This window comes from Chiloscyllium plagiosum, unplaced genomic scaffold (genome assembly GCF_037043375.1).
Source record: "Chiloscyllium plagiosum isolate Xiang-an unplaced genomic scaffold, Cpla_swu_hap1 HiC_scaffold_12, whole genome shotgun sequence".
In the NCBI taxonomy this organism is placed as follows: domain Eukaryota; kingdom Metazoa; phylum Chordata; class Chondrichthyes; order Orectolobiformes; family Hemiscylliidae; genus Chiloscyllium; species Chiloscyllium plagiosum.
The window spans coordinates 9,114,420-9,128,445 of record NW_028270150.1 but is presented as its reverse complement, the minus strand read 5'-3'; the positions used below and the strand labels follow the sequence as shown (position 1 = coordinate 9,128,445).

General features: G+C 49.0%; 1 protein-coding gene across 6 annotated transcripts in view; it reads left to right on the top strand.

Annotated features, from left to right (window-relative positions):
- Positions 1-14,026, top strand: part of robo2 (roundabout, axon guidance receptor, homolog 2 (Drosophila)) — a 1,751,833-nt gene that overhangs the window by 1,508,544 nt on the left and 229,263 nt on the right. For all 6 annotated transcript variants that reach the window (XM_087992449.1, XM_087992448.1, XM_087992445.1 and 3 more), the window contains 3 exons: positions 3,801-3,958; positions 6,007-6,127; positions 11,893-12,031. In XM_087992449.1, the coding sequence (XP_087848575.1) occupies positions 3,801-3,958; positions 6,007-6,127; positions 11,893-12,031 (418 nt within the window). The remainder of the gene's footprint in view (positions 1-3,800; positions 3,959-6,006; positions 6,128-11,892; positions 12,032-14,026) is intronic.

The window sequence follows — 14,026 nt, the reverse complement described above, 5'->3', positions numbered from 1 at the left end:
ACACAAAGCTGATTTGTAACATGGCTTATTGAGAATGACATTGTCTGAGTTGCAATAGTAGATGGAGGCTGACGTGCGTAGGGAGTTTTGATTATACAGTTACAACAATTTCGACTGTGGTTGATCACGTTTAACCATTACTGCTGCAAAGTGAGCTGGATGGATGACATCACGTCTGTGAAGAATAGGGACCATTGTAGGAAATTTGGCTTCAATGTGATTTCTGATTAAACCAAGCAAAACTATAACTTTATATTCACTGGCATAGTAATTTCTGTGGTATAAATAAAACTAATCACCAAATGTCTGCCTGCAAAATATGCTACAACACATTTGATATTCAAGGCACTGTTTAGTTGATTGACATGTAACCTGGCCCGTACATGTTTTAACAAGTGTTGTTTTGCATGTATTTAAAGCTCTCTTCAGCAACAGGAATGTTTAGAATCCTGTCAATTAATTCTCTAAATACAGTGTTGTGCGGAACAAAAACACAAATGTTGCAGAAAATCAGTAGGTTTGGCAGCAGTGTGGAGAGAGAAATTCAGAATTAAGATTTTGCATTCAATATGGCTCTTCATTGTAACTTGTTGTTTTTAACTCAAATCTCCAGCACATTGCTTTTACTAAAGTGCATGGGAATGTTTACTCGGTATCTAACCCTGTGCTGTCCCTGTCCTGGGAGTGTTTGATGGGGACAGTGTAGAGGGAGCTTTACTCTGTATCTAACCCTGTGCTGGCCCTGTCCTGGGAGTGTTTGATGGGGACAGTGTAGAGGGAGCTTTACTCTGTATCTAACCCCGTGCTGTCCCTGTCCTGGGAGTGTTTGATGGGGACAGTGTATAGGGAGCTTTACTCTGTATCTAACCCCGTGCTGGCCCTGTCCTGGGAGTGTTTGATGGGGACAGTGTAGAGAAAGCTTTACTCTGAATCTAACCCTGTGCTATCCCTGTCCTGGGAGTGTTTGATGGGGACAGTGTAGAGAAAGCTTTACTCTGAATCTAACCCTGTGCTATCCCTGTCCTAGGAGTGTTTGATGGGGACAGTGTAGAGAAAGCTTTACTCTGAATCTAACCCTGTGCTATCCCTGTCCTGGGAGTGTTTGATGGGGACAGTGTAGAGGGAGCTTTACTCTGTATCTAACCCCGTGCTGCTCCTGTCCTGGGAGTGTTTGATGGGGACAGTGTAGAGGGAGCTTTACTCTGTATCTAACCCTGTGCTGTCCCTGTCCTGGGAGTGTTTGATGGGGACAGTGTAGAGGGAGCTTTACTCTGTATCTAACCCCATGCAGTCCCTGTCCTGGGAGTGTTTGATGGGGGACAGTGTAGAGGGAGCTTTACTCTGTATCCAGCCCCATGCTGTCCCTGTCCTGGGAGTGTTTGATGGGGACTGTGTAGAGGGTGTTTGCACTCCGTATCTAACTCCATCCTGGGCTTTAGAGAGGTGATCTAATTGAGGTATATACGAAGGGCAGTAATGCTGACCATCGGCAATGTCCGTGACCCACAAATGAAAAGAAACTGAAGTGTATATCAAAGTAAACGTAGACAGGATGTTTCCCCTTAGGGTTAGCGAATGTAAAACTTAGATGGGGAGAAGTTACTTCCCTTAAAGGGTTGTGAATTTGTGCAATTCATGACCCCAGACTGCGGTGGATGTTGGAACGCTGAATAAATTTAATGTTTTAAATTGTAACGGATTGAAATGTTATGGAGAGTGGGCAGGAAGGTGGAGTTGTGGCTGAGATGAGATCAGCCATGATCGTATTCAATGGCAGAGCATGCTCAAGGGGCTGAATGGCCTCCTCCTGCTCCTAGTTCTGACTTTTCTTATGTATGTAATCAGTTCAGTAGCTGGGAGTGTTAAAACAGAGAAGTTTGAAAATGTAAATGTGGAGAAAAGTAATTATTTAGTGATTGTATTAACACAGAAAATTCAGCTGTCAGTGTGAGCTCTCAGAAGGATAATATGATAATTTTCTGTATTTAGTATATTCTGAGATTTAGCTGTGATGCCACATTAGGTCATCAGTGGATCAACAACTTATCGGTTCAGACTCAAGGGGCCGAACAGCCTGTTCTTGTATCTAATTCATATGTTCCACAACAAGTCTCTTTTTTACCAGCAATATTAAAGTTCTGTAATACCTTGTGACCCTGCCTATATCTGAGACAGAGATACAACAAAGACCCGATATAGGGATAGCAACAAGGCAAGCCCATGCAATGGTTGGTTAGCTCAGTTGGTTGGGCAGTTGATTTCTGATGGAGCGTGTTGCCTGCAATATAGATTCAATTCCTGAATTGGCTGAGGCTGTTACGAAGGCATTGTTTTCTCATCCTTGCTGAGTGACAGAGAGCAGCCCTTATGGTTCTTCATGACTGTGTCAACTTCACATTTTTAGTTCAGGTGAATCATCTGTTTAAGGGTCTATTCAGTGTGTCTTCAGAGTATTCAATGTGTCTGTCTCTGTAAGGTATAAACCAATAATTTTCACTGACCTTATCTAAGACTCCCCTGCCATGAATGTTGCAACAGTGAGAGAGTGACGGAGACCTCAGAGATATTTCTTAGACAGCTGCTTACAGCATTTCCCTGGGACCTTCTCAAAACCTCTACCAGGATTATAGCAGAAGATTGGGAGCTGGAAAGTCCAGTCAGCTCTGTATTGTCTTCACCGCCTCTTGTTTTTGCGAGAGTTGGATAGTATTCTCTTGACCTTAGAAAATTAAATAATGATCAATCTGATGTCTGTAAAGTGGTTGAAGAATTTGAATTCTTATCAGACAATTCTTATCAGGTGGTTATGGAATTCAGAACGAGAAGATATGGCTTAAACTGGGATAATGAAGGGTAAAGTCAGGATACATTTCTTCACACAAAGTAGAACTTGGGAATTCTTTCCCTCCATGAAGCTGTTGGGGCTGGTTGGAGGGTGAAGATAGGGGCTTCAGTTGAAAATGTCAAACTGATAGATTCTTTTTGTCTGCATGAGAGGATGGGCTGTTGGTTGCCATGTTATATCTTCTGCCTCATTTCCTGATGAAGGGCTTTTGCCCGAAACGTCGATTTTGCTGCTTCTCAGATGCTGCCTGACCTGCTGTGCTTTTCCAGCACCACTCTGATCTAAACTCTGGTTTCCAGCATCTGCAGTCCTCACTTTTGCCTATGTTATATCTTCTGTCAAGTGTTGAAATCTGTAACATAATTTCACCTACTCTGTTGGCTCTGTAGTCATTAATATACGGTGGCTCAGTGGTGAGCACTGCTACCTCACAGCGCCATGCATCCGGGCTCAATTCCAGTCTTGGGTGACTGTCTCTGCGGAGATTGTATGTTCTCCCTACGTCTGTGTGGGTTTCCTTCCACAATCCAACAATTTAGATGAATTGGCCATGCTAAATTACCCCATCGTATCCAGGGATGTGTAAGTTAGGGGAATGGGTTTGGGTGGGTTACTCTCTGGAGGGTTGGGGTGGCCAATTTCCAAACTGTAGGGATTTTATGAATACCCTTTTCCCAACAGGAATTATCCATCTCTGTTTTGGGAGTTTTCATGTTTTGATTAGCACTTATGTGAGTAAATGTTTCCTGATAGAGGCTATTGAGCAAGGCCTCACAACGGGGTTGAGACACAGTCCTGACGGGATCCAGTGGGATGCTGGGAATATGGCGAGGGGCCGAGTGGCCTCTTCCGCTTACTCGATCAAATACCCGATGTGCTCGGTTGTGCACATTCTGTTGTGGTGGTCCCCACTGAGTTTGTGCTGCTGCTTTAATCTTCTCAATCTCCATTGCAGTGCTCCGGGATGACTTCCGACTGAATCCCACGGATGTGGTTGTTGCTGCGGGTGAGCCAGCCATCATGGAATGCCAACCGCCCCGTGGGCACCCAGAGCCAACCATCTTCTGGAAGAAGGACAAGATCCCCGTTAATGACCAGGACGAGAGAATAACGGTGTGTACCTCAGAGCAGGCTTTCTGTGTTCGCGCTCTCTCGGGAAATTGATCAGATTGGGCGTGCTGACACATGATGGAGCTGGTAGGGTATAGCGTTCCTCACATTTGGGGTCGTACTCTCTCATTCTGCCTTGCAGCAAGAGGGTCTTTGTGAAATGGTTTTGGGCAGTTTACACTCAGCTCTGGCTACCAAACGCTCAGTGAACAAGCCAGTCCTCCACTCTAGCTCAATAGACAGCATGACTCAGGGAGGTGGCAGAATGGCTGGTCAGGCAACTGTACAGAACAATCACATCAAGGTACAAGTATATCCTCCTGAGTTTGGGTCTGAAACACACTGTCAGAACAAGGTGAGGGAGCTTGACTCTGTATCTGACACTGTCTTGTACCTGTCCAGGGAGTGTTTGATAAGGACAGTGTAGAAAGAACTTTACTGTGTATCTAACCCCATGCTGTCCCTGTCCTGGGAGTGTTTGATGGGGGACAGTGTAGAGGAGGCTTCGCTGTGTATCTAACCCTGTGCTGTCCCTGTCCTGGGAGTGTTTGATGGGGACAGTGTAGAGGGAGCTTACTCTGTATCTAACCCTGTGCTGTCCCTGTCCTGGGAGTGTTTGATGGGGACAGTGTAGAGGGAGCTTTACTCTGTATCTAACCCTGTGCTGTCCCTGTCCTGGGAGTGTTTGATGGGGGACAGTGTAGAGGAAGCTTTACTCTGTATCTAACCCCGTGCTGTCCCTGTCCTGGGAGTGTTTGATGGGGACAGTGTAGAGGGAGCTTTACTCTGTATCTAACCCTGTGCTATCCCTGTCCTGGGAGTGTTTGATGGGGGACAGTGTAGAGGAAGCTTTACTCTGTATCTAACCCCGTGCTGTCCCTGTCCTGGGAGTGTTTGATGGGGGACAGTGTAGAGGAAGCTTTACTCTGTATCTAACCCCGTGCTGTCCCTGTCCTGGGAGTGTTTGATGGGGACAGTGTAGAGGAAGCTTTACTCTGTATCTAACCCAGTGCTGTCCCTGTCCTGGGAGTGTTTCATGGGGACAGTGTAGAGGGAGCTTTACTCTGTATCTAACCCTGTGCTGTCCCTGTCCTGGGAGTGTTGATGGGGACAGTGTAGAGGGAGCTTTACTCTGTATCTAACCCCGTGTTGTCCCTGTCCTGGGAGTGTTTGATGGGGGACAGTGTAGAGGGAGCTTTACTCTGTATCTAACCCGGTGCTGTCCCTGTCCTGGGAGTGTTTGATGGGGGACAGTGTAGAGGGAGCTTTACTCTGTATCTAACCCGGTGCTGTCCCTGTCCTGGGAGTGTTTGATGGGGGACAGTGTAGAAGGAGCTTTACTCTGTATCTAACCCGGTGCTGTCCCTGTCCTGGGAGTGTTTGATGGGGGACAGTGTAGAAGGAGCTTTACTCTGTATCTAACCCGGTGCTGTCCCTGTCCTGGGAGTGTTTGATGTTGATTTGTGAAGAACTTTAGGACCTCCAATCTTCAGTTTGTTAAACAAAATAACTTCAAGCAAGGTGCATTGTTTCATATTATTCTCAGTTTCTGTTGATTGGTCCAATTACTTCCAGCAGCTCACTTGTTCCTGCTCGATATGCTGCGTGTTTTCCTCTTGTCAAGTATTTATCTGATTTGTTTAGAAAGTTGCGATATAATCTGTTACCATTGTCCTTTATGACAGTACAACAGAGATCACAAACCTCAGTGTCAAATAGACAGATTCTCAGATGCCAAAGCTTCTTTCATCAGATCTTTAAACCTGTTTTCACTGTTTACTGATCTTCCTGACGGCAAAATTAACTCCTGCTTGCTTATTTTAACAAACGTTTTCTAAGCATCTCGATTGAATCTTGCCTCCCCTATCACATCGTCAACTTCACTCTCTCCACATGACCGAGGGCCTCTTCCTTATTGCTGTTCTGGTCAAGGTGTGTGATCGGGGGGCCGTCGGAATAAACAAGGAGTAAAAAGGGCAAGGAGTCTCAAATCGTGACCCATGAGAAGTGCCAGCCCCTATTTATTTGTTGTATTCCCTTTTGTCACTTAGGTGCGTGGAGGCAAATTGATGATTTCGAACACTAAGAGAAGTGATGCCGGCATGTACGTCTGTGTGGGGACTAATATGGTGGGCGAGAGGGACAGTGATCCTGCTGAATTGACTGTCTTTGGTAAGTCCTCCTCTCGAAAAAAATTCAAAAGGTTTACTTCAAACTACAGTTTCATCCTTTGTGCAAGTGGGAGACCAGTCCAGGTTTTCTTCTTCCAAAGAGATATCATTTGTATGATGGGCAGAATGGCCTTCTCCCATACAGCCTCACTCCATGCTATGCTACTGAGGAGAGAGATGTGTTAGAGTCATAGAGATATAAATCACAGAAACAGACCCAACCTGTCCATGCTGACCAGATATCCCAACCTAATCTAGTCCCACCTGCCAGCACCCATCCCATAGCCCTCCAAAACCTTTCCTATTCATATATCCATCCAGATGCCTTTTAAATGCTGTCATTGTACCAGCCTCCACCACTTCCTCTGGCAGCTCATTCCATACACGCACCATCCTTGTGTGAAAACATTGCTCCTTAGATCCCTTTTATATCTTTCCCCTCTCACCCTAAACCTATGCCCTCTAGTTCTGGACTCCTACCTTTGAGCCAGTTCTGTATCCAAATGGCTAGTTCTCCCTGTATTCCGTGAGATCTAACCTTGCCAACCAGTCTCCCATGGGGAACCTTGTTGAACGCCTTACTGAGGTTATGGCACCATCTTAGGTACAAGGTACCTAGGTGCAGATTCTTTAGTACGAGTTCTGAGGAAAAAATGAGAATAGAAAAGAAATGAAAAGTCCCACATTAAAGATTGTAGGAATAAGTTAAAAAACAGTGAAATAAAAAGTTGAGAATACCCTCCTTCCAACATCGTCCACACCAGGTCTTGAATCACCATGAGGCTGGAAGTCCATGGTTGAGGCCCCTTCTGGTCGAAAGCCCACCATGGGCCGGGACATCACCACAGGCCGGGAGATCACCACGGGCCGGGAGATCACCACGGGCCGGGAGATCACCACGGGCCGATCACCACAGGCCGAGAGATCACCACGGGCTGGGAGATCACCACAGGCCGGGAGATCACCACAGGCCGGGAGATCACCACAGGCCGGGAGATCACCATGGGCCGGGAGATCACCACAGGCCGGGAGATCACCACAGGCCGTGAGATCACCACAGGCCGGGAGATCACCACAGGCCGGGAGATCACCACAGGCCGTGAGATCACCACAGGCCGGGAGATCACCACAGGCCGGGAGATCACCACAGGCCGGGAGATCACCACAGGCTGTGAGATCACCACGGGCCGATCACCACAGGCCGTGAGATCACCACGGGCCGATCACCACGGGCCGAGAGATCACCACAGGCCGAGAGATCACCAAGGGCCGGGAGATCACCACGGGCCGGGAGATCACCACGGGCCGGGAGATCACCACGGGCCGATCACCACAGGCCGAGAGATCACCACGGGCCGGGAGATCACCACAGGCCGAGAGATCACCACAGGCCGAGAGATCACCAAGGGCCGGGAGATCACCACGGGCCGAGAGATCACCACGGGCTGGGAGATCACCACAGGCCGGGAGATCACCACGGGCCGATCACCACAGGCCGAGAGATCACCACGGGCCGGGAGATCACCACAGGCCGAGAGATCACCACAGGCCGAGAGATCACCAAGGGCCGGGAGATCACCACGGGCCGAGAGATCACCACAGGCCGGGAGATCACCACAGGCCGGGAGATCACCAAGGGCCGAGAGATCACCACAGGCCGAGAGATCACCAAGGGCCGGGAGATCACCACGGGCCGAGAGATCACCACGGGCTGGGAGATCACCACAGGCCGGGAGATCACCACAGGCCGGGAGATCACCATGGGCCGGGAGATCACCACAGGCCGGGAGATCACCACAGGCCGGGAGATCACCACAGGCCAAGAGATCACCACGGGCTGGGAGATCACCACAGGCCGGGAGATCACCATGGGCCGGGAGATCACCACAGGCCGGGAGATCACCACAGGCCGGGAGATCACCGCAGGCCGGGAGATCACCACAGGCCGGGAGATCACCACAGGCCGGGAGATCACCGCAGGCCGGGAGATTATCACAGTATGCTGAAAGACCATCATGGGCCACTGAGAGATCATCAGCGCGGTACCAAGAGGAAGCCACACCAGGTCCGTGCTGAGACTGGGAATCTCAGTCCGCGCTGAGGCTGGGAATCCGGGTCTGGACTGAGGCTGGGAATCCCGGTCTGGACTGAAGTTGGGAGTCCGGATCAGTGCTGAGGCTGGGAATCTGGGTCCAGGCTGATGCTGGGAATCCTGGTCCATGCTGACGCTGGGAATACGGATCCGGGATGAGGCTGGGAATCTGGGTCAGTGCTGAGGCTGGGAATCTGGGTCCGCGCTGAGGCTGGGAATCCTGGTCCGTGCTGATGCTGGGAATCCGGATCTGGGCTGAGGCTGGGAATCCGGGTCCCCTCTGAGGCTGGGAATCCAGGTCCGTGGTGAGGCTGGGAATCTAGGTCAGCACTGAGACTGAAATCCGGGTCTGGGCTGAGGCTGGGAATCCGGGTCCGTGCTGAGGCTGGGAATCTGGGTCTACACTGAGGCTGGGAATCTGAGACCACACTGAGGCTGGGAATCCGGGTCCGTGCTGAGGCTGGGAATCTGGGTCTACACTGCGGCTGGGAATCTGAGACCACACTGAGGCTGGGAATCCGGGTCCGTGCTGAGACTGGGAATCCGGGTCCGTGCTGAGGCTGGGAATCTGGGTCTACACTGAGGCTGGGAATCTGAGACCGCACTGAGGCTGGGAATCCGGGTCCGTGCTGAGGCTGGGAATCTGGTTCCGTGCTGAGGCTGGGAATCCGGGTCCGTGCTGAGGCTGGGAATCTGGGTCTACACTGAGGCTGGGAATCCGGGACTACATTGAGGCTGGGAATCTGAGACCGCACTGAGGCTGGGAATCTGAGACCGCACTGAGGCTGGGAATCCGGGTCCGTGCTGAGGCTGGGAATCCGGGTCTACACTGAGGTTGGGAATCCGGGACTACATTGAGGCTGGGAATCCGAGACCGCACTGAGGCTGGGAATCCGAGACCACACTGAGGCTGGGAATCTGAGACCGCACTGAGGCTGGGAATCCGAGACCGCACTGAGGCTGGGAATCTGAGACCGCATTGAGGCTGGGAATCCGAGACCGCACTGAGGCTGGGAATCCGTGACCGCACTGAGGCTGGGAATCCGAGACCGCACTGAGGCTGGGAATCTGGGTCAACACTGAGGCTGGGAATCCGAGACCGCACTGAGGCTGGGAATCTGGGTCCGTGCTGAGGCTGGGAATCTGGGTCCGGGCTGAGGCTGGGAATCTGGGTCCGTGCTGAGGCTGGGAATCTGGGTCCGGGCTGAGGCTGGGAATCTGGTTCCGTGCTGAGGCTGGGAATCTGGGTCTGTGTTGAGGCTGGGAATCTGGGTCCGTGCTGAGGCTGGGAATCCAGGTTCGGGCTGAGGCTGGGAATCTGGGTCCGTGCTGAGGCTGGGAATCCGGGTTCGGGCTGAGGCTGGGAATCTGAGTCCGGGCTGAGGCTATCTGGATCCGTGCTGAAGTTGGGAATCTGGGTCCGTGCTGAGGCTGGGAATCTGGGTCCAGGCTGAGGCTGGGAATCTGGGTCCGGGCTGAGGCTGGGAATCTGGGTCCAGGCTGAGGCTGGGAGCTCAGGAAAACGCTGAGAAGGAAGAAGTGAGAAGAAGTGGAGAGAAAGTGGGAACAGGTGACTGAGTTGGATGACCATCCAGGATCATATTGAATGGTGGAGCATACCTATTCCTGCTTCTATTTTCTATGTTGACAAGATGTTTCCAATTGGGTGTGGGTTTAGGGAACAAAACTAAACCGCATAGCCACAGATTGTGATGAATAAACCCAACTGAGAGTTCAGGACGAACACCTGCACCCAGGGAGTGGTGAGAATGTGGAGAGTGATTGAGGGGAATGATACAGAACCATTTATTGAGACACACGGGGGAATAAGATTTTGCAGGGGCTTAAGGGATGAGCTGAAGAGGATAGATGATAGTATAAATTACTTGGGTTGAATGGCCTGTTTTGGTACTCCACAGAGTGCATATTTGCCTGATGGATGTTGTGTGAGGCCACACACCAGGCACAGTTGAGATATCTCCAAGAGTGAAGAGCTTTGCTGAGGAATAATTTTTTAGGCAAGATGACAAATACAGCTAGTATGAAAAACTACATGCAGCGATGTAGCCAGCATTTTCAGGGAAGCTGGAGGGGGACATTTTGACAAATCTGCCTGTGCGAATTTGCAAAATGAGGACTTTTATGGGGGATACAAGGCCTGTCCAGTACTGAGCTTCATGGGCCAGAGCTGATGCCAAGTTAACTCATCTGAACCATGTGATGCCTCTTCCAGTCAAATAGCTCACACGCCTCGCTGCCTGAACTCTGACACAAAGGTGGGGGGGTGGGAAATAGGAGGATTTGTGCACTCGATGAACTTGAAGAACAAAAAGCGTGGTTGGGGGAAGCTAGATTGAAGAGCCTGGGACTCTCGTCGAAGATAAGGCGAAGACAGAAGGGTGATGAGATGAGGTGAGATGTGAGGGATACACAATGACAAATCCAAGATTGCATAAGTATAAAATAGCAGCGAGTGAATTGAATCAGGAAGTCAGAAGGAACTTTTCTTTCGCACAAAGAATGCTCAGAATGTGGAGTGCGTTACCACCAGGGACCTATTCTGATGATGGGTATGGATATGCTCAAAGGGAAAATAAACACTGACAAGAGGAGGAAAGGAAATGGAAGGAGGGGGCTGATGGAATGAAATGGAGTCAGCTGGGTGGAGGCTTGTGTGGAACATAATCCTGGGCATGTCCCACTTGGACTGAGTGGCCTGTTTTGGTGTTGTAAGTAATGAAGTGGGAGTCTTATTTCTCTGGGTGTCCCCTCTGGTAATTTAAAGTTACACACTTTCAACTGAATGTCTCAGTTTGCTTGAAACAGTCAGAATCTCCCATTGTTGCTACCAATTGGAGAGCTGTGAGCAGATCTGGGCAACTCACTTCAGGAGGGATAGACTGGTCATGGCGGGAATAGGTTTACAAGAATAATACCTGCACTTCAGGGGCTATGTTATGAAGAGTGGTTATACAAATTTAGTATGTTTTCTCCAGAATTTAGAAGGTTAAGGGTGATCCGGTTGTAGTTTGAAAGATATTAACAGGAAAAAACAGAGATTTTAAAGATAAACTATTTCCACTGGTTGGGGTCTGAGAATTAGGGCCAGATCGTTCAGGAGAGATGTTAGAACTTTGACACACAGAGGGTGGTAGACGTTTGGAAATCTTTTTACAAATGACAGTGGATGCTAGATCAGATGCTAGTTTAAAATCTGAGATACATAATTTTTTCTTAAAGCGAGGGGATTTGGGCCAAAGGCTGGTCTATGGAGTTAAGCCACAGATCAGCCAGTTAAATGGTGGACAGTCTGGATGGGCCGAATGGCCTTCTCCTGTTCCATATTCCTGTGATTGTGACTAAGATGGGAAGCAAGGTAAAATTGTGACTTCAGTAGCTCAGGGTTGAAGGTCACAAATTGCTAATAGATGCAAAAGTGGGTGTGAGAGTAATGTGTTTTATCTGAGTGCAAAAGTGGATTCCCCTTGTGGGAGATTAAACCGTGTAACCAAACGGTGCAGGTGATTCGAATCATGTTAATCTCTTCATAAAAGAAGTTAATTATCAGGGGCATTCTCTGTGACTGCAAGGCTGACTCACCTCCAATTCCACTCTTGATTCACAACTGACTCGTATGTTTTTGTCTTTGTGTTTTTCACGTTGCTGTTACCTAGAACGCCCAATCTTCATCAGAAGACCCATAAACCAGGTGGTGTTGGAGAACGATTCCGTCGAGTTCCGTTGCCAGGTTCAAGGGGACCCCCAGCCCACGGTGCGCTGGAGAAAGGACGACACTGATGTTGCCAGGGGCAGGTTTGTGGATTTAACTGAGGGGAATCTCCTACTTCCCCAACGATTCAAAATGATTGTTGCTGAGGGCTCACTGAGCATTCTGTTCCCTGAGGCTGCGATCAATCTGCATTCATGAACAATCACAGTGTCCCAAAAGCAAACTAAGAAATCTTCCCAAATCATCATCATCACGAAATCGAAAAACTCTCTGCTCCGGGCATGCCTGGGACAGTGTCGAGGGACCTTTACTCTCTATCTGACCCTGTGCTGTCCCTGTCCAGGGAGTGTTTGATGGGAACTGGGGAGAGGGAGCTTTACTTTGTATCTAACCCAGTGCTGTCCCTGTCCTGGGAGTGTTGATGGGGACAGTGTAGAATGAGCTTTAGTTCATATGTAACACTGTGCTATATCTGTCCTGCGAGTACATGACGGGAACAATGTCGAGAGAGCTCACTCTGTATCTAACCACATGCTGTCCCTGTCCTGGCAGTGTTTGATGGTCACAGTGTAGAGAGATCTTTACTTCGTCTGTAACCCCATGCTGTACCCGTTCTGGGAGTATTTGATGGGGATAGTGTAGAGGGAGCTTTACTCAATATCTGACCCTCTGCTTTACTTGCCCTGCAAGTGTTTGATTTGGGACAATGTAAAGAGAGCTTTAGATGATTTACAGTGTGGAAACAGGCCCTTCGGCCCAACAAGTTCACACCAACCCTCCAAAGAGCAACCCACCCAGACCCATTCCCCTACATTTACCCCTTCACCTAACACTACGGGCAATTTAGCATGGCCAATTCACCTGACCTGCACATCTTTGGACTGTGGGAGGAAACCGGAGCACCCAGAGGAAACCCACGCAGACACGGGGAGAATGTGCAAACTCCACACAGTCAGTCGCCTGAGGCAGGAAATGAACCCGGGTCTCTGGTGCTGTGAGGCAGCAGTGCTAACCACTGAGCCACCGTGCCGTCCACGTGGTATCTAACCCTGTACTGTCCCTGTCCTGGGAGTGCTTGACGGGGACAGTGTAGAGAGAGCTTTACTCTGTATTGAACCACATGCTGTAACTGTCCTGGGAGTGTAGAGGGAGCTTTATTTTTGTTCTAAAAGAATAGAGGAAGCTTTACTTTCAGTTTAAAAGCACCGATGGAGCTTCACTCTGTATCATATCTGGGCTGTTCCCCACTAATATGGCCTGTGTAGACAGATCATTATTTTCAGTTTGAAAGAGGAGAGAGTGCTTTACTCTGATTTTAACCCCATGCTCGAGTGGTTGATAATACCAACATCCCAAATCTTGATAAGGAAAACATTCTTGAGGAAAAGAACATCTGAGATTGAAGGGAAAGATGATCCTTTGAATTTGAAAGAAATTTGCAACTTTGAAGGGAATGTCAGTTCTCACACGCTGCTGGTCGGTTCTGCTAAAGCAAGATGATAGATTGCAGATAATCCTATAGCTCAGGAAAGGTAACAGGGCCATGTGCCAGTAACCAGCATGATCTACAACAAGTGAATCAGGAATGTAGCAAAATTTCTGATAATGTGGCACTGTTTTGATTCCAGGTGGATGCTGTCAGCTTTGCAATGGCTGACATCTGTGATGGTAAAAGTATGGGCGTCTGAAGTTCACTGAGGTTTAACATCCTGCGATTTTAATTGCCAGATTAACTGAGTGGAAGGTCTCTGTGTTAAAGTCTGTGGTTTTCGCAACACCTGCTTCTCTGCTTTGCTGTTAACCATTTTAAGATTAGGCTGGGTTTTTCTCATCCCTTCCTTTTCAGTGATAGTGCTGGAATGCTGTTCTACATCTTTTGTCCAATCTCTACAAATGTATCTGACATGGCATATACAGGGGTGTGAGCTGGTCAGTTATATGTTGTGTGTGTGTGTATATCACATTTAGACATGTTGAATCACTCAAGACACTTGACATCATCCAGGACAAAGTAGCCCACTTGATTTACATCTGCAAGTATCCACTCCCTCCACCATCGATGCTCAGTAGCAGCAGTA